Source organism: Lontra canadensis, unplaced genomic scaffold (genome assembly GCF_010015895.1).
Source record: "Lontra canadensis isolate GAN:19392208 unplaced genomic scaffold, GSC_riverotter_1.0 scaffold216, whole genome shotgun sequence".
Taxonomy (NCBI): Eukaryota; Metazoa; Chordata; class Mammalia; order Carnivora; family Mustelidae; genus Lontra; species Lontra canadensis.
In genome coordinates this window covers 743,704-764,613 of record NW_022631210.1, presented here as the reverse complement: position 1 = coordinate 764,613, position 20,910 = coordinate 743,704, and the positions used below count along the sequence as shown (strand labels likewise).

General features: G+C 36.5%; 1 protein-coding gene across 6 annotated transcripts in view; it reads left to right on the top strand.

Moving 5' to 3' along the window:
- Window positions 1-17,216, top strand: part of RRAGB (Ras related GTP binding B) — a 32,870-nt gene extending 15,654 nt beyond the window's left edge. For 4 of the 6 annotated variants that reach the window (XM_032848962.1, XM_032848961.1, XM_032848959.1 and 1 more), the window contains 5 exons: window positions 4,859-4,954; window positions 7,144-7,266; window positions 14,247-14,338; window positions 15,378-15,493; window positions 16,697-17,216. In XM_032848962.1, coding sequence (XP_032704853.1) covers window positions 4,859-4,954; window positions 7,144-7,266; window positions 14,247-14,338; window positions 15,378-15,493; window positions 16,697-16,794 — 525 coding nt within the window. In that variant the 3' untranslated portion in view covers window positions 16,795-17,216. The remainder of the gene's footprint in view (window positions 1-4,858; window positions 4,955-7,143; window positions 7,267-14,246; window positions 14,339-15,377; window positions 15,494-16,696) is intronic. The other 2 variants (XM_032848958.1, XM_032848963.1) reach the window with 2 other exon arrangements.
- The last annotated feature ends 3,694 nt before the right edge of the window (window positions 17,217-20,910 follow it).

The following is a 20,910-nucleotide window of genomic DNA, read 5'->3' as shown; positions in this document are numbered from 1 at the left end:
GTACTTTCTCTGTGTTGTTTTTTTCTTCTCTTGCTCTCTTCCTTTATGGTTTGATGGCTTTCCTTAATGATATGCTTGGAGTCCTTTCTCCATTTATTTGGTTATCTATTACAGGTTTTTGATTTGTGTTTCTCAGTAAGCTCATATATAACATCTGATGCATATAACAGTCTATATTAAGTTGATGGTCCCTTAAATTTGAGCACATTCTAAAAGTACTAAATTTTTACACCCCTCCAACAATGTTTTATGCATATGATGTCATAATTTGTATCTTTTTATTTTGTGAATCCATAGACTGATTTTTATAGATATAACTGATTTTACTCCTTTTGTGTTTTACCTCCATATTGGTTTTGTAAATGATTAGTCTACTACTTTCATTATGTTTTTATTTACCTATGAAATGTTTTCCTTTCATAATTTTCTTTCTCCTGATTATGGCCTTTCCCCTCAAAGAATTCCCTTTAACTTTTATTGTAAGGCTGGTTTAATGGTGATGAAAGCCTTTAACTTTTGTTTGTCTAGAAAACTCTGTCTTTCCTTCTATTCTAAATAATAGCTTTGCTGGGTAAAGTATTCGTGGTTATAGATTTTTTCCTTGTAGTATTTTGAGTATGTCCTGCCACTGTCTTCTGGTCTGCCAAGTTTCTGGTGAAAATGCAGTGGTAACCTTATGGGATTTCCTTTGTGTCTAACTTTCTTATGCTGTTTTTTAAAATTCTCTCTTTATCACTACTTTTTGCCATTTTAATTTTTATGTTTCTTGGTGTGGACTTCCTCAGGTTGGTTTTTTGGGTGCTTTCTGTGCCTCCAAGATCTCGATATCTATTTCTTTCTCCAGATTAGGGAATTTTTCAGCTGTTATTTCTTCAAATAAATTTTCTGCCTCCTTCTCTCTTCTGGAATCCCTATAATCTAAGTGTTTTTACACTTGATTATATTGCTGAGTTTCCTTAACCTAGTCTTATTTTTTATTTTTTTTGTTTGTTTGCTATTTTGTTTGGTTGCTTTTTATTAACTACTCTGTCTTCCAGCTCTCTGATCCATTCTTCTGCCTCCTCTAATCTGCTGTTGATCACCTCCTGTGTATTTTTAATTTTGGTTATTGAGTTCTTCGTTTCTTATTTGCTTTTCTTTCTCTTTGGTAAGAGTTGCATTGAGATCCTCCACTCTTTTCTGAAATCCTGTATCGTTATGACCATTACTTTGTGTTCTTTATCACACATATCGGTTATCATCATTTCATTTAGCTGTTTTGCTGTTGTTTTGTCCTATTTTTTTTTCCATTTGGATCATATCCCTCTGTCTCCTCATTTTATCTAGTTTTCTGTGTTTGTTTCTGTGTATTAGGAACATTGTTTTTATCTCCTGATGTTGGAATTAAAGGCCTTATGAAGAAAAGCTCCTTTGGTGGCCTGTAGCACATGTCCCCTGTTTAACAGAACCAGGTGCTTCAGGAGTTGCTCCTACGTGGATTGTGTGCACCATGCTCTTCTGTTTGAGCTGTGTTTGCCTTTAGATCAGTATATTACAATGGCCCACTTTGCCTGTTGTGTACACGCTTGGTAGGATTTGGTCTCTGTGCTGTTAGGGGTCAGTCTGAGGCTGCTGTGGACTTAACCATTATTGGATGCTTTCAGCAGTCAGATCAGATGCCTGTTCTCAGCATGTTTGCAGGAGCTACAGTAACACCAAACTGCAGGGTGCTCTCCCTGCCTTGTCCCCTGAGAGGTTTTTGTTGGTGTGTAGGCCCAGGAGTCAGGCCAGTTTCCTGCAGGGGCTACAGAGATACTGTTTGACAGGGTACTTTCTTTTCACTACCAGTTATTAGGTTTGGCTGCTGGGGCTGTGTTTATTGTTATCTTCCCTTTTCCCTGAGACAGGAGTAATTTTGGAGTTATTGCTGGCCCCTGCCAAGGCTCCTTTCAGGATAAGACATGCAAGAGCTGCTTTGGAAGGACTCCTGCTGCATGGAGCAGGTTGGCTAGGATGGATCTGCAGGAGATTGTGGTGGTGAGGTACATAGTGCTAGTAAGGAAAGTAGAGAGTGTTTGTGGTATTTTCTGCAAGTGTCCGGCTATCTACACTGGGGATGCAGAGAGAAATGGTGCCTACCAGTTCTTTTTTTTCTTAGAGAAGTCTCCTAAAGATCCCTTGCCCTCTTTCATGTATTCTGAGATTAGTAAATTAATCTCTTTCATGTGTACCCTAGGCGCTTTTCCACTGCTGTTTCTATATTGTATCTCCGTGGAAATGTTTGATATGCTGGCTCTTTGAGGATGAAGACTTAGTTCCCTATTACCTTCCAACTCTCACAGAGCTGAGCCAGCTGAGTTTAAAGTACATGAAGTTAAGTTCCCTGGTTATAAAACCTGAAAAAATTAAACCCTGCTTGTTTTCAAGCCAAATGTTATAGGGAATCATCTTCCTAGTGCATCTAGTGCACCTAGGTCTGGGGTGCCCTAGTGTGGGGTCTAGTTCTCTCCCTTCTTTATTCTTGTGGTGTCCCTCTCATTTGTGATTAGTCTGTTTGAGAGTTTGGTTCCCCATGTCTCTGCCCCTCCTACCCTTTTCAATGTGTTCTCTCCATGATTAGCTGTAGAAAGTCTGTTTTGCCAGTCTTTGGGTCATATTCTGGGTTGGTGGCACTGATGTGGCTGTTTTATATGTATGTTTGTGGGACAAGATGAGCTTAGTATCCTCCTATTCCACCATCTTCCCCATTTATAGCCTCCTTTATATACCTTTATATTTGCTGCCCCTGTTTTATTGTTCTTCAGAATAGGCAGTTATTGCCCAGGCTAGAAGACCCACCAGGGATGAGATGAAAAAAGATTATAGCTGTCACTGGGTTGACTTAGGAAACATGTATGCACCAATGGAAGTGCAATCACACTGTGTTAAGCTCACTGCCCAGTCCTTTTTAATTGCAATGTGTGGTATCTTTGCCTTCTTTTCTAGCATGGGGATTAGCACACATAAATTTAAACCAAGAAACAAATATAGTCCAGCTTTAGTTTATATGGTATAAAATAGGAGGATTTTCTCTTTCTAAGCTAAAAGAGAAGATCGTCTAAGAATAATGGTAAGAAAAGCAGTTTTAGAATATTTTGATGATATAGAAGAATTCAGTTCCTTTTTGGGTTGGAGCCTAGGAGTCTAAGGATATCCTTTATTTAAATGATTTTTTTGGTAACAGCTGTGGTCAGGAATACTTTTTTTCTATAACTAGTTGCAGTATTGCCTCCAGTGTTTCAGTGTTTGGGCATGTTTTGGTGTTTCTGAGTAAGCTTACAGGCCTTCACAAATGACTTGGCAGGATTCTGTATTTGACTCTGAAAATTACTTTTGAGTATGTAGTCTTTTTTCCTTCTCCCTCTCTTTTTCTCACTAAGTATTAATTCCATTGTAATTCAGCAGAAAATTCTGTATGTAGGTTGGGTTTTCAGATTGTGAGGGCTGTGTTATTATTATTATTGTTGTTGTTTTGTTTTCTGTTCTGTTTCCTTTAAAAATCATTTCATTCCCTGGCCCAATTTGCAATAGAAAAACAACATTTGTTGGATTTTTTAAATTACTTTTCATTATTTGTTAATCAACTTATTGTTTCCTACATGCTTATATGTTATATCCTCAAAAATATATTAATGTTCTTTGTGGGATTCTAAGCTCAATTAATAAACCCCATTTCATTAAAGATTCAAACTTTCAAATCTTGAAGTCAGAGTGGCTAGGGTGCCTCCCTAAATCTCAATTTCAAGATAGATATTTCCCTCTGTATGTATGTGTGTGTTCTCCAGATAAACAGAACCAATAAGAATGTGTGTGTGTGTGTGTGTGTGTGTGTAAAGAGAGGGATTGGCTGATTGATTGATTGATGGATGGATGGATGGATTTTTGAAGAATTGACTTACACAACTATTGAGACTGGCAAGTCCAAATCTGCAGGGCAGGCTAGTAGGCTGGAGATCCAGGAAAGACTAATGTTGTATCGCATATCAGAAGTCAGACTGGAGGCAGAATTCCCCCTTCCTGTGGGATGGCAGTCTTTATCTCTTAAGACCTTCAACTAATTGCATAAAGCCAACCCACATTATGGAGGGGAATGTTCTTTGCTTCGTCTACTGACATAAATATTTATCTCACTTAAAGACACTTCACGGTAAAATCTAAACTGGTATTTGACCAGATGTCTGGGTACTGTGGCCTAGCCACATTGATACATAAAATTGGCTATCACAGTGTGTACATACGCTCACTACAAATCCACCCAGTCATGGAAAATATCTGTAGATACATATTTGTATATATTAGATAGATACTCTTTAATGTGCATTTGGGTGTGTGTACATAAATATGTGTAAGATAGATACTTGTATTTGTGTGGGGGGGTTATGTCTATATAGCCAAATAAAAAGTCCATTCAGAAGTAATATATATGAGTGTATGCATATATTTGTGTGAGAGAAAGATATCTACAAAAGTGAAACTATTTTATTTTACCATATTACTATCTAAAAATGACACAGATTAGGTGACTTGGAATGTTAGATATATTTTATTAACATTCCTCTGTATGGTGAATTTTTTTTTCCCCAACACAGTGCTCTCAGTGAGTACTCGGCAGAAGCAGCAGAGACCTGAAGAATTCTAGTAGCTGTTGTACTTTCAGACCTGACCTGAAATGATTTCTGCCATCCTAGTTCATGAAGTAATGAAAAATTACTTGAAAAATTCCTCTGAGGAAAGAGGAAATGGTCCTGTTTAAAATACACTGAAATAGTTACATCTCAGATTTTGCAGTGAAAGAGAAGACCTGTTATATGCTGATCTATATTTGGACTTTTTAATTCAGATTTTTAAAGAGCGAGAAGAAGATCTGAGGCGTTTGTCTCGCCCATTGGAATGTTCTTGTTTCCGAACATCTATCTGGGATGAAACTCTTTATAAGGTGTGTATGTTTCCCTGAGCTCCCTTATTTTAAGATCATGAGAAAAAGTTAAAAGGGTTTTGTCAAAAGTAAAAGATTTAAATCTCTGTTATACCCATTTAGATGTGTTGAATTTAAAAAAAAAGAAATAATCTACAATAAATTGTTTGAAAACTATCAAACTTAACTTTAAGAGATTTTGGTTTTGATCTTAAGATTGTGTTGCAGTACCTACCAAGTCACACTGAATTAGTCAGTTTTATGATGATTAATTTGATACTGATGCTTGTGACAGTAGAGGTTTCAATTACCATCATCCATTGTGATCTGTTGTGATCTCAATGCTGATTGGAGCTGTATCTAATATTGAGGTACCTCTTAAGGATATAAACTAGTCTGCTTCAGTTTGGATGGCATTAGAATAACAATATTTAGGGAAGAGTTTGGAGAAGGGAGTCTTATAATGAGATACTTTATGCCTAGAATATGGTAGCTTCAACTTTCATGCCAAAATGGGGATTAGCATTCTTCAACCAGGATTGTTTCCATTGCTGGGATGAATACCATACTGCCTGCAGTAGTTGTAGAGGTTACAACAGTAGCTGTGTTATGGACTAAACTGAAATTACCTTATTAGCACATAGGCTCATTATCCTGCTTCCTCTCTTTCTCCTATGAGGTCTAGTGATTTGAAAGACTGGCTTCTTTGGGGTCCTTTCATGGTCAGACCTTTCCTTCAGACTGCTACTAGTATCCACTGAGAAGTCTGACTCTGAGTGGGAAAGCATCCTTCTCTGTCATTGGTAGCTACAGCCTCAGTATCAACTGCATCTGACAAGTATCTACAACCAGAGAAGCACGAAAACCTGATTTGCCAAGGAGAAAAATCAATGGACCTTAAAAATAGCCATTGATTTATTTTTTCAACTAATTCTTTTTTTCCCAATATTATGTTGACCCAGCCTCACTCTAATAACAGATCATTTTGAGATACCTGTCTAGGAAATACTGCTCTAGATTAATTTGGGCCGAATTTCTCTCAAAGCCTTATTCCCATAGAACAGGTAACCGTGAATAAGGATGGACATGACGCACTGATAAGAACCAACTGCGGTGTGAAGGATGGCAATACATAACACGACCAAAGACAATTGGCTAATCACAACACTGCTGTGAGTGACAATGTCTCTGCTGTGGTTAGCTTTGGTGCCTTCTCCAAGGTAAATTCAGCAGTGACATTAACACCGACCTGGGAATTGAAACCTGAACCCCCATGCTTAAGTAATAAAACTAATTGGAACAGAGACATAGCACTACTATCTTCTACATCAATGTTGCATAGAGCTGACTTAAATTTTTATATTGTTTTTTTCTACAAGCACTCATTGCATATCTGCTTGATGTTTTTGGACACACAAATGACTAAGACCAGGTTCCTGCCCTCTAGTAGGGGAGAAAAGAACATTATACAGCTTACTAGACAAATTGGAAGGAATTACTACAATGGAAATGCAAATAAAAGAGCCTTAAGAGAATAGAGGGAGGGTATGGTTAATTCCAACTCCTTACGTTAGTCATACTTCTCTAGATGAAGTCTACTTTAGGGAAGCACACCACTGGACCATTTTTAATTCAATTGGATCAATAACATATAGCTGACAATAAGCCTTTTGAAATGATAATGCTACTAATTTCTCTTATAACTTCTTTTGTACGTTATCCCATTGAGGGGAGGGGACATTTTTCTGTGTGACTCTGATATTTTTACAAAAGTGATTCTTAGATTTATGTTAAATATAACATTATTAAGTTCTGATCTTTAGAGCAGTCTGCATTATTGGACTTAAATATTTGTTGAATGGCTGGATTAGAAACTTTTTATTTGGCCCAGTAAATCAGAGTTTACAATTATTCCTAAGGCAAATGTGGAACTAAATTAATATTTTTTTGAAAATTATCAATGGAAAGAAGTTTTCTAGCATTTTACAAATGTTTGAAACTTTAAAAAATTCCAGCTGAAGGATAAAAATCAAATAGTAGCTTCATCTTCTCATTTTATTTGTGTTATATCATATTTGTTACCAATGTTTGTTTGGGACTCAAATATTACCATATCTTGCTGTCCATATGTTGTAGTGTACTTACTCATTTGCAGAGGTCCAGGACTGGGTACCTGTTAGTAACATTACACTGTACTTCTGTTCTGTTAGGCTTGGTCCAGCATTGTTTATCAGCTGATTCCCAATGTTCAGCAGCTGGAAATGAACCTACGGAATTTTGCTGAAATTATTGAGGCTGATGAAGTGCTTTTGTTTGAAAGAGCTACTTTTCTGGTGAGAAATTTCTATTCTGCCGATATACTTCACACTTAACTTTCTTCTGTCAAGCAACAGAGAACAACACATTGCTATTTTCAGGGAAAACCTTTTCTCCTTTTGTCTTTACATCAGCATGTATAACCTTAATTACAAAATAGTATTGTTAGTAGGTGACCTGAAAGAAGTCCTTTGGTGTGTAGCTCTTTAGTAGTTAGTAAAATTTAGATTTTTACAAGTAGGCCTTACTATAGAGTTTAGATTATTTCTGCTAATACTTTATTTGTTAAAGAATTCCCAATTTCCTATTGACTTTTATTGTGAAATGAGGGGTATTTTCCTTTTGATAAAATTCTCATCCCACTCCTTTCTCCAAAAGACTGATATGAAGACTTTTAACATGGAAGAGGTGTAATGGTCATCTCAGTGACATAACTAAGAATTCAGATGGAGAGGTAGAAGGGGAAAGAGGCACCTTGGTATTTTTATTTTTCTTACATAAATTCAGCTTAACTGAGGAGCCTACTGTGTACATGGCCCTGAGGGGGATGCAATATTGTGTTTATAAGTAAAATTTTAAAGAATAATAACAAACTAATTTGAGATGTCACAAAGTACTGCATAAGTAATTGCTGATCAGTTTAATAAATGTAACTCTAAGAGCAGCTCACAGTAAATAATATGCTTCTAAGCTCTATCAGTGCCTAGTGAATTTTATTGATTGATTGATTGATTAGCTGATTGTCAGGTGATTTTAAAACACATTTCTAAATTTCAAGCTTGGTTCCCTTTCTATAAAATAGAGATAACATATCTTTAAGTTTATTGTATGGGTTAAAATGGGACAATGTAATGTTAAGCCCTAATGCAAAACTTAGCATATAGTCAGTAAACTATTAAATGTTGGTTCCTTCTGCTGTTATTACAGCAGAGGGCAGAGAATGCAGACTGTAATTTTTACTCCTTCCTTTGTGGAAACATTATTTGTAACTGTTGCCATGATTGTGAGTCATACTTCCTTCTAAGTGGTACAGCTGTGGCAAGGAGTCCTAACTAGAGTGTCTTTCTGCCTGAGCCCATTGACAGGGGTCACTTGCTTGCAATTATACTACCCTGTGTCTTATTTTGCTGATAATGTAAAAACCAACAAACAAGTGAGCTATTCTGATCATCTTGGTATGCACAACATGGCAGAATCCTCCTTTCAGCAGGATTCTCTTGCCGTATTCATTACATGTGATCATAGAGGTTAACCTAGTATAAGCTCCCTGTTCCTCAGTAACAGTAACAGGTGGCTTTGGTTTCTCTTGAAGACCAAGATTATTTGTGATGGACCATTTTCACTGAGGGGTTTGAAGTCAAGCAAGGGGAACCTGTTCCACCATTGATCTAGAAATTACCTTTTGAAAGTTTCACATGGTTTCAGTAAATTGCCCTGTGAATTTTCCTCTGGTGAGCAACTCACTTTTGCGTCCTACTAGAAACTTTATATCTGAATATTCAGCCTGTAGGAAATACATGGTTTAATTAAAATCTGAAAGTGTTAGAGGAAGTGTTTTTAGCTAACATGGGTGTCCATAATGAGTAAGTTCATGTATAAATAGTAAATCCTTTGAGGTGGGAAACCTTTAGTTAAAACTTTTATTGTTTTTTATGCTTATTTTACTTAAAATTTTTTAAATGTTTATTTTAATTCCAGTTAATATACATGTTATATTAGTTTCAGGTATAAAATACAGTGATTCAACAATTCCATATATCACACTGCTCATCACCACAAATTGCACTCCTTAATTGCCATCGTCTGTTGAATCCATGCCCCCACCCGTCTGCCCTCTAGTAACCATAAATTTGTTCTCTATGATTGAAAGTATGTTTCTTGATTTGTCACTCTTTCCTGTTTTTTTTCCCCTTTGGTTGTGTGTTTGGTTTCTTAAATTCCACATATGAGTAAAATCATATATTTGTCTTTCTCTAACTGACTTATTTCGCTCAGCATGGTACTCTCCAACTCCATCCACGTCATTGCAAATGGCAAGATTTCATTCTTTTTATGACTAATATTCCATTGTGTATGTGTATGTGACATCTTGTTATCCACTCATCAATTGATGGACACTGGGGCTGGTTCTATATCTTAGCTATTGTAAATACCACTGCTATACATTTAGGGGTGGGTATGTATATCCCTTTAAATTAGTGTTCTTGTATTATTTGGATGAATACCCACAAGTGTGATTCCTCGATCATAAGGTAGTTTTATTTTTAACTTTTTGAGGAACCTCCATACTGCTTTCCAAAGTGGCTGTACCAGTTTGCATTCCCACCAACAGTGCAAGAAAGTTCTTTTTTCTCCACGTTCTCACCAACACCTGTTCTTTCTTTTGTTGTTCATTTTATGCATTTTAACAGGTGTGAGGTGATTTCTCATTGTAGTTTTGACTTATATTTTCCTGATGATGAATGATGTCAAGCATCGTTTCATGTGTCTGTTGCCCATCTCTATGTCTTTGGAGAAATGTTTGTTCATGTCTTCTGCCCATTTCTTAAGTGGATTATTCATTTTTTCGGGTGTTGAGTTATATAAGTTCTTTATATTTAGGGGGTATTAATCCTTTATCAGATATGTCATTTGCAGATATCTTCTCCAATTCCATAGGTTGCTTTTTAGTTTTGTTTCCATTGTTGTGCAGAAGCTTTTAATTTTGACATAGTTCCAGTAGTTGATTTTACTTTTGTTTCCCTTGTTTTAGGAGACCTATCTAGCAACAGGATTATGTGACCAATGTCAAGGAAGTTACTGCTTGTGTTCTCTTCTAGGATTTTTATGGTTATAGGTCTCACATACAGGTCTTTCATCATTTTGTGTATGGTGTACAAAAGTGGTTCAGTGTCATTCTTTTACATGTTGCTGTCCAGTTTTCCCAACATCATTTGTTGAAGAGACTGTCTTTTCCCATTATGTTTTTTCCTCCTTTGTCAAAGATTAACTGACCATATAATTGTAGATGTATTCCTGGATTTTCTATTCTGTTCTATTGCTCTCTGTTTTTGTGCCATTACCATACTGTTTTGATCACCACAGCTTTATTATATAACTTGAAGTCCAAAATTGTCATACCTCCAGCATTGCTTTTCTTTTTCAAGATTGCTTTGTCTATTCGGCGTCTTTTATGGTTCCATGCAAATATTAAAATTGTTTCTTGTAGTTCTTTGAAAAAGTCTATTGGTATATTAATAGAGGTTTCATTAAATATGTAGATTGCTCTGGGTATTATGAACATTTTAACAATATTTGCTTTTCCAATCCATGAACATGCAGTGTTTTTCCATTTCTTTGTGTCCTTTTCAATTTCTTTTATCAGTGTTTCATTATTTTCAGAGTACAGGTCTTTCATCTCTGGTTAGGTCTATTCCTAGGTATCTTCATATTTTTGTTGCAATTGTAAGTGGTGTTGCTTTTGTAATTTCTCTTTCTGCTGCTTCATTATTGGTATATACATGGGCAAAAGAATTCTGTACATTGATTTTGTATCCTGCGACTGTAATGAATTTATCAGTTCTAGCAGTTTTTTGATAGTCTTTCAGGTTTTCTGTATATAGTATCATGTGCCCTGCCAGTAATCAATTGTTTACGTCTTCCTTACCAATTTGGATAATTTTTTTTTCTTTTTGCTGTATGATTGCTATGTTAGGACTTCCATTGCTATGTTGAATAAAACTGGTGTGAGTGGACATCCTTGTCTTATTTCTGACTTTAGAGAGAAAGCTCTCAGTTTTTCTGTATTAAGGATGATGTTAACTGTGGGTATTTCATGTATGGCCTTTATTATTTTGAGGTATGTTCTTCCCTTTGCTTGTGTGTTTTGTTTTTTAATTCCTTTTAAGAGGAAACCTTTTTTGTTGAGGATTTTTATAATGAATGGATGTTGTACTTTGTCAGATGCTTTGTTTGCATCTATTGAAATGATCATATAGTTCTTACCCTTTCTCTTACTGATGTGATGTGTCATGTTGACTGATTTGCAAATATTGAACTACTTTTGTAAACCAGGAATAAATCCCATTTGATCATGGTGAATGATTTTTTTAATGTATTTTTGAGTTTTGTTTGCTTGTATTTTATTGGTAGTTTTTACATCTATGTTCATCAGGGATATTGACCTGTAGTTCTCTTTTTTATTGGTATCTCTGTATGGTTTTGGTATCCGGGTAATACTGGCCTCCTAGAATGAATTTGGAAGTTTTACTTCCTTTTCTATTTTTTTGAAAACTGTGAGAATAGGCATTAACTCTTCTTTAAATGTTTAGTGGAATTCACCTGTGAAGCCACCTGGCCCTAAGCTTTTGTTATTGGGAGATTTTTTTTATTTCTGATTCTATTTCTTTGCTGGTTATCAGTCTGTTCAAGGTTTCTATTTCTTCCTGTTTCAGTGTTGGTAGTTTATATGTTCCTAGGAATTTATCCATTTCTTCTAGGTTGTCTAATTTGTTGGCATATAGTTTTAAATAATACTCTCTTATGATGTTTGTATGGTTGGTTGTTATTTCCCCTCTCTCATTTATGATTTTATTTATTTTGGTCCTTTCTCTTTTTTTCTTGATAAGTCCAGCTTAGAGGTTTATCAATTTTATTAACTTTTTTCAAAGAACAGCTTCTGGTTTCATTCATCTGTTCTATTGTTTTTTAAATTTCTTTATCATTTATTTCTGCTCTAATTTTTATTATCTCTTTCCTTCTGCTGGTTTAGGTTTTGTTCATTGTTCTTTTTCTACCTCCTTTAGGTATATGGTTAGCTTGATTATTTGAGATTTATCTTGTTGAGGTAGTCTTGTAATGCTATAAACTTCCCTCTTAGAAATGGTTTTGCTGCATCCCAGAGGTTTTGGACCATTGTGTTTTCATTCTCATTTGTTTCCATGTACTTTTTAAATTCCTTCTTTGATTTCTTGGTTGAACCATTCATTGTTTAGTAGTGTGTTATTTAACCTCCATGTATTTGTGGTCTTTCCCATTTTTTTTTTGTTGTGGTTGACTTCTGACTTCATAGCATTTTGGCCAGAAAATACGCATGGTGTGACTTCAATAATCTTGAATTTATTGAGGTTTATTTTATGGGCTAGTATGTGATCTTTTCTAGAGATTGTTCTGTGTGTACTCAAGAAGAATGTGTATTTTGTTTTGGGATGAAATGTTCTGAATATATCTATTAAATCCATCTGTTCCATTATGTCTTTGAAAGTCATTGTTTCCTGGGGCACCTGGGTGGCTCAGTGGGTTGAGCCTCTGCCTTTGGCTCAGGTCATGATCTCGGGGTCCTGGGATCGAGTCCTGCATTGGGCTATCTGCTCTGCAGGGAGCCTGGTTCCTCCTCTCTCACTCTGCTTGCCTCTCTGCCCACTTGTGATCTCTGTCAAATAAATAAAATCTTAAAAAAAAAAGAAAGTCATTGTTTCCTTGTCGATTTTCTGTTTGATCTGTCCATTGATGTAACTGTAATGTAAAGTCCCCTACTCTTATTGTATTATTATTGATTAGTTCCTTTATGTTTGTTATTAACTGGTTTATATTTTGGGGTGCTCCTAGCTTGGGAGTCATGTAACTAGTTAACATGCCAAAGTCTTGTTCATTATAGGAATTAACCACGCAAATTACTCCACTGAGTAAGAACAGCCATGTACCACCATGCACAGAACTGGAAAAGACCTTTCACTGTCAATCCTGTCCATGTCCAGGCTGGGTGAGGTTTCCAGTGTTGAATCAAATTAAGCCACAGGCTCCTGGAAGGGTGGTGCCCTTTCCTCATTTCCTTTAAATTGCAGCTTTGTAACCTCTGGGACCTAAGCTACCTCACAGGTCTTGGTTATTATGCTGCTGCATCGTCAATCAGCATCATTTGTGGTCGGAACTACAACAGTATCTGATCATCTTTGAACCTCTGACATTCATTCGTTTATATACATCTGTACATATATAGATATAAGTATAGATATAGATGTATATATCTTATGTTCAGTTAGCCACTGTATAGTATATCATTAGTTTTTGATGTAGTGTTCAATGATTCATTATTTGTGTATAACATCCAGTGCTCATAACAACACTTGCCCTCCTTAATACCCATTACCCTGTTACCCCATCCCCCCGACCCTCCTCCCCTCTGAAACCCTCAGTTGTTTCCCAGTTATTTTGTCTCTCCTGGTTTGTCTTCCTTTCTGATTTCTCCCCTTTCAGATTTCCCTCCCTTCCCCTATGGTCCTCTGTGCTATTGCTTATGTTCCACATATGAATGAACCTCCAACATTCTTAATTAATGAAAACATTCTTGGCAAATGTTTTCACTCTGGTCTATGTCCATCCAAGAATTAGACCTGTAGCAGTGCAATATTAATACCCCTGTCTATTCCTTTTAATCATGCCCTCAATTCTGAAAACCAACAAAATGGAACCAGTCTTATCCATTATTACTAGCTGCCTATCCAGGCAACTATGGAAAAAATCTCGCTTATACTTTATGGTCCTGCTTTGATCCCTCTGTTTCAAAGTAAATACTTCAGGCCCATGGGACACTCAGGAGTGTGGAGAGGGTGCTGATAAGAAAGAGGTAGGGACAGATGGGGGCTTTCTTCACTGCATACTTAAGATTTTTAAATGTAATACCAAAAGCCACTATAAGTTACAGCTTTCATTAAAATTAATACATTAGGTAATATTTAATGATTAAAAGTAAGGAAGAATAGCACTGAACCAAAATAAATAATACTTTAATTCTCTAATAAAATTATAATGAAACACTACTGTTTGGGTTATCTATAGGGATATTTAAATTGTACAGAACATTGGCATAATATGGGAAAGAAGAGACAGTAAGCCAGGTGCCAAGTCTACCTTGAAAATCAGGATGACCAGGAGACTGGCAGAGGTCTGCCTTGAGGAGTAAGTAGCACAGGGTGATATGACTACATTGCATATTTAAAGGCATTGCTCTTTTTCATAGGTGATTTCTCACTATCAGTGTAAAGAGCAGCGTGATGTGCACAGATTTGAGAAAATCAGCAACATTATTAAGCAGTTTAAGCTGAGCTGTAGGTAAGCTATTTTGTGTGATTTATTTATGTCTAGAAAGAAATTATTGTCATTTTTGAGAGGTTCAAATAACTATAGTAGACTGTACTTCTGTATTCAGAAAAGAAAGCTAAACTTTAAGGGAACCTGCAATTCACTGAGGTAAAAGTCACTGTCCTTTAATGCAAACTCAACTGATAGAGAAAAAGCATTGAAGAATAAGCAGAATACCCTTTTGAGATACTTAATCCTATTCAGGAAGAAATAAACAGAAAATGTCCAAGAAAGTTTTGAAAAAGAAGAAAGAATTTATCCTACCAAGTAAGATTTACTATAAAACTATAGTAATTAAAATAAGTAATGATTCAAGAATAGTATAGAATAGATTCTAGAAATGCCTGATCATGTTGTCTCACCTTTGATAAAATACAGTTTGAATCATAGCATTGTGAATATAGGAAGAAAGAATGATGGAACAGTGTAATTTAGTAAAGATTTAATCAGCAAATTTCTTATCCTGGTAAACCTTTGATGCCCAGAAAAAGAACGGGTCTAAGTACAGGTATAAGTTTACTCTTTTTATGCCTTAGCACTCTCTGAGACTTAATGGTGTGTTTATGCCTACATTTTTAAGAAGAAATAGCAAGTGACATACAAATATAATTACCTTGTTTTTGAAGAAATGGGAGCATTTCTTGAATTGCAATATAACTAACATTCAAAAATATAGTTATTAATCACAGTGATAGGAAAGTTTCAACTTAAGCTTCTTAAATATTAGAGAAATCTTTTGTGACATGATATTTTAACATGGATCTGGGTCTAAGCCCATTTTACAGTCAATATCAGGTCCTAATCCACTTTATGTCTAAGTTACTTTCCAGAACATACTAAATGCAGCATTAGAGTTTCCTTGGAAAACAAAGTGGGGTTAGTGATTAACTATCTTAATGAAGTGGGGAATCGAGGTATAATGCTATGAAATTTCTAACATAAAAGGTAAAAATGTTTTATATTGATATTATTTTATATTCTTTACCTCTTTTTCTCATTTTTCCTATAGCAAACTAGCTGCTTCTTTTCAGAGCATGGAAGTCAGGAACTCTAACTTTGCTGCTTTCATTGACATCTTTACATCCAACACTTATGTGATGGTCGTGATGTCTGATCCATCCATTCGTAAGTTTAAACTTAAATGACATAGACATAGGCTTAAAGCCACATTCCTTTTTTTTAAGATTTTATTTATTTGACAGAGAGAGAGAGAAATCAGAAGTAGGCAGAGAGGCAGGCAGGGGGGGCAGTGGTGGTGGGGAAGCAGGCCCCTTGCTGAGCAGAGAGCCTGATGCGGTCCTCGATCCCAGGACCCTGAGATCATGACCTGCACCGAAGGCAGAAGCTTAACCTACTGAGCCACCCAGGCACCCTTAAAGCCACATTCTTTAAACTAATTGACCTAGAAGTAGTACTTTATTAGATAATTAAAAAAAATTTTGTAGTGGGGATGGTTGCAAAGCAGTATGAATATACTTAATGCCACTGACCTGTATATCTTGAAATGGTTAAAATGGTAATTTTTGTTAGTATATTTACCACAATGAAAAAGCTATTTCAATATTAGTAGTAAATAGTTTTTTGTCTCATAGACTTAAAAATAATTTAGACTCTAGGATATTTTGTTTTTTCTTCATGGTATTTCAAAAATCTAGTAATTAAATCAAGGGATTTTAAAGAAAAGAGAATCCAAATGTATAATTTATGCTTCATATAGTAAACATTTTTTAAAAGACTAATCAATCTAAGTTCTGAACTACTAAATATTGAACGATTTTGTCATTGTATATCCTTAAGTACTATAGTCCCATATCTGTGTTATTGGCATACAGGGAGGTATTTGGTACTTCCATGCCATAGTAGCCATATCCATCATAACCACTGAAATAAAGGCTCTAGCAGTATTTTTTTTTAATTTAAGTTCAATTAGCCAAGGTATATCATTAGTTATTGATATAATGTTCAATTATTCATAAGTTGAGTATTTCTAGGATTTTCTCAGAAGTTTAAATTATCTCTGATCCACTTGCTTTTCCTACTTTAGGTTAATATTAAAATACAACATAAGATAATGGGTTTTATTCTAAAAGTAAACCAAAAGATTTTGAAATTTCATTTTGGAAATGTAGTATTTAGTATATAAACAAATCATCTACTTATTCAGAAAAATTAAGTCATGGTTAACTTGAGACTTCCTATTCCTGTATGTTCTCTGTGACATACATTGAAAGATTTGGCTCTCTTTTTTCTATTTGTTTTTATTAGTCAGACATTGCTTTGGCTGCCTGTACTTATTTTGTTGGCTGTCTCCTCCATCCTTACCCTCAGCTTCTGCAGCTACTCTGATCAACATCCGCAATGCCAGAAAACACTTTGAAAAGCTGGAAAGGGTGGATGGACCAAAGCAGTGTCTTCTCATGCGCTAAACATTGCCAAATGTTGTTTCAAAAAACTTAGAAATACTGTTTCTTAATCTTAAGGTATTCATATATGTAGGCTCTGAACTGTGATGCTTACCACTTCTGTATTTCTTTCTTACTCTCTAGTCTTAATGTTTAACCTTGAATGCTGTTTACTAAAATAGCCAGTAAGAAGTTAGAAGATGAGCTGTTCATGGACTTGATGTGACATAAAATTATGTGATATGTAAGTGTTCTGATAACAAGATTCTAATAGTGTGTGTTCTGATAAACTGGTTCTAATAGTTGTGTATGCCAAAGCCTTTCCCAACATCATCTTGTTTTCCTTATCTGATAATAATCTGTAGGTTTGGAATATTACTGTTTTCTCAGCATGCATTAAAAATATTACTTAACTTCAACTATAAATAAACATTTGCGGTTAGGGATTTCAGTGTCTGTTTTTCTTTTCCTTGTTTCTTCAAATTTTCCCTAAGAAAGAGCAAATGAATATCACAGTTATCCTACGGGGAGGGGATCTGCTGGTTGGGAAATATTACAGAATAAAGTGGGATAGGAAGGATGGAGGTAGATTGTAGATTATATTTAGATATAATGTGATAAGAAATAGGAAACCATTAAAGGCTTTTGAGGAGGGAAATTATATGAAAGGAATTTTGAAAGAAAGTTAACCTAGATTGTATGGGCTGACTGGTGGCATTTGGGGAAGATTTGGCAGTAATGTACACCTGAGGTGTGTTGAAAAGTCTCTTCCAGGATGCAGCTGGAGAAGGAATGAATAAAAAGTTGAGGGAAAAGAGGATTCATGAGATGTAAAACTTCCTTCTCTGTAGTCCAGAAATGGTTAATTTTATATATTTCATTACACCTAATGGGACATGCCTTCATTATGCTAGTCAAGTAGTATTAAAATATTTTTCAAGAAGTTCTGTTTTAGGAGAAGCACAGAAGATGGCGGAGGAGTAGGGGACCTTGTTTCAGCTGGTCCCCTGAAATTAGCTGGATATTTACCAAACCATTTTGAACGCCCATGAAATCAGCCTGAGATGTAAGAATATATATTCGGATCTCTACAAGCAGAAAATCTCCAGTGGTCATGAGGTATGAAGGGCAGAGCCGTAATTCAGTAGACAGATGTTGGAAGATAATCAGAAGGGGGAGGGAGTCACCATAAGCTGGTGGTGGGAAGGTGATATAACCCCAGAGGACAAAAACATCCAGCTCTGGAGACCAGGCACAGAATCGCAGAGTGGTAGCGGGGAAAGGACTTTAGTACAGCCCCAGAGAGGATCCAGGAGCTGTGGGTGGGTGCGTGCATGTGAACTAAGGGCAACTCAAAGTTTTACAAGCACAAAGGCCAGAGACGTGCCCAGCCCTGGGATTGACCTCTGGGAGAATTGCTGTGGGGTGCACCACGAGGGAGGCTGTGGTTTTTAGCAGCATAGACAGAAATGGAGACTGTGTGTCCTGGAAGGCTCAGTGAAGAGAGGACTATGATTTTTCTGCTCTGGGTCAGAGGTTTGGGTGTAGTCATTTCACCTCTGACTCTTGGGAGAGATGGGAGAGACATGGGAAGCTGCCAGAGAACAAAAGGTCAAAAAACTGGTTTCCACTGAGCCCACCCTGCTCTGAGAGGAGGCAGGCCAACTCTGCCCAAGCAGGGTTGCATGACTAACAGGGTGGCAGGCCCCTCCCCCAGAAGACAGGCTGGAAGAACAAGAGAATGGCAACCCTAAGGTCCTTATAAAATGGTGTGTCGTGCTTTGGTCATGGTTAATACTTTGGACTCTACGTTTCCTCAACCACCCCTCAATAGAATGACTAAGAGGAGGAACTCCCAACAAAGAAAAGAATCAGAGACTGTGGTCTCTACCACAGACTTAATGGGTATGGATATAAGCAAGATATCAGAGATAGATTTCAGGATACCAATTATGAAGTCGATATCTAGGCTTGAGAAAAATATTAGCGACTGTATAGAATCTCTGAGGACATAAATGAGATCTGATCTGGCCAAACTTAAAAATGGTATGAATGAGGTGGACTCTAAACTGGATACCCTGACAGCGAGGGTAAAGGAGATAGAAGAATGAATTAGTGAGCTAGAACATACGATCATAGAAAAGAAGGAAACCAAGAAGGCCTGTAAAAAAGGTTTAAAGCACAAGAGATCAGACTCAGATATATTAATGACACCATGAAACATTCTAAAGCCAGAATTATTGGGTTCCCTGATGGGGTAGAGGGAGAGAGCAGAAGATATATTAGAGCAAATCGTAGTTGAGAACTTCCCTAATCTGACAAAGGAAACAAGCATTCATGTCCAGGAGGCAGAGATCAGTGAGAACAGATCCCAAGATCAATGAGAACAGACCAGCACCCTGACATATAATAGTACAACTCCCAAATCTTAGAACCAAGGCAGCAGTCCTGAAAGCAGGTAGGGGTACGAGATTTCTTACCTATGGAAGGATGAACATCAGAATAACATCAGACCTGTCCACAGAGACCTGGCTAGCCAGAATGGGCTGGCAAGATGTATTCAGGGTACTAAATGAGAAGAACATGCAGCCAAGGATACTTTATCTACCAAGGCTGTCATTCAGAATGGATGGAGAGACAAGGAGTTTAAAGGACAGGCAGAAATTGAAAGAATATGTGACAAGCCAAACCTGCAAGAAATATTAAAGGGGTCTATAAAAGAAGAAAGGCCCCCAGAGTAATATAGACCAGACATGTACAGAGACAATCTGTAAAAACTGGGACTTCACAGGCAACATGATGGCACTAAAATCATATCTTTTAATTATAACTCTCAATGTGAACAGCCTAAATGCTCCCAAGAAACAGCACACGGTTGCAGATTGGATAAATATGTAACCCATCCATATGCTATTTACAAGATACTCATTTTAAACCTAAAGTTACATCCAGACTGAAAGTGAGGGGATGGAGAGCAATTTTTCATGCCAATGGAACTCAAAACTGGGTAACAATTCTCATCAGATAGGTTAGATTTTAATCTAAAGACTGTAGTAAGAGATACAGAGGGACAGTATCATACTTAAAGGGTCTATCCAACAAGAAGATCTAACAGTGTAAATATTTATGCCCCCAACATGGGAGCAGCCAACTATGTAAGCCAACTATTAGCCAAAATAAAAACTCATATTGATAGTAATACTTTAATAGTAGGGGACCTCAACACTCCATTCTCAGTAAAAGATCATCTAAGCAGAAAATTGCAAAGAAATAAGAGCTTTGAATGACATACTGGACCAAATGGACTTCAGAGATATATAGAACATTCCACCCTAAAACAACACAGTACTCATTCATCCTGAACACACATGGAACTTTGTCCAGAATAGACCACACACTGAGTCACAAATCAGGTCTCAACTGATACCAAAAGATTGAGATGATTCCCTGCATATTTTCAAACCACAATACTTTGAAACTGGAACTCAATCACAAAAAATTTGGAAGAATTCAAACACTTGGAAGCTAAAGAACATCTTACTCAGGAATGTTTGGGTCAACTAAGAAATCCAACAAGAAATTAAACAATTCATGCAAACCAGTGAGAGTGATAAGAGATCGATTGGTCCAAAACCTATGGGATACTGCAAAGGTGGGCCTAAGGAGGATATACATACCCACCCAAGTGTCTCTCAAAAAAAGTAAAAAGAATACCAAATGCACAAGCTAACCTTACACCTAAATGAACTGGAGAAAGAACAGCAAATAAAACCTAAACCAAGCAGGAGAAGCCAAATAATAAAGATTAGAGCAGAGATCAATGAAATAGAAAGTACAAAAATAGTAGAGCACATGAATGAAACTAGAAGCTGTTCTTTTTTTTGTTTTGTTTTTATTTCATTTCAGTGTTCCAGAATTCATTGTTTATGCACCACACCCACTGCTCCATGCAATACGTGCCCTCCATAATACCCACACCAGGCTCACCCAACCCCCCCACCCCCTTTCCCTCCAAAGCCCTCAGTTTGTTTTTCAGAGTCCACAGTCTCCTGTGGTTTGTGTCCCTTCTCAAATTTCCTCCAACTCACTTCTCTCCATCTCTTCATGTCCTCCAAGTTACGTGTTACGCTCCACAAGTAA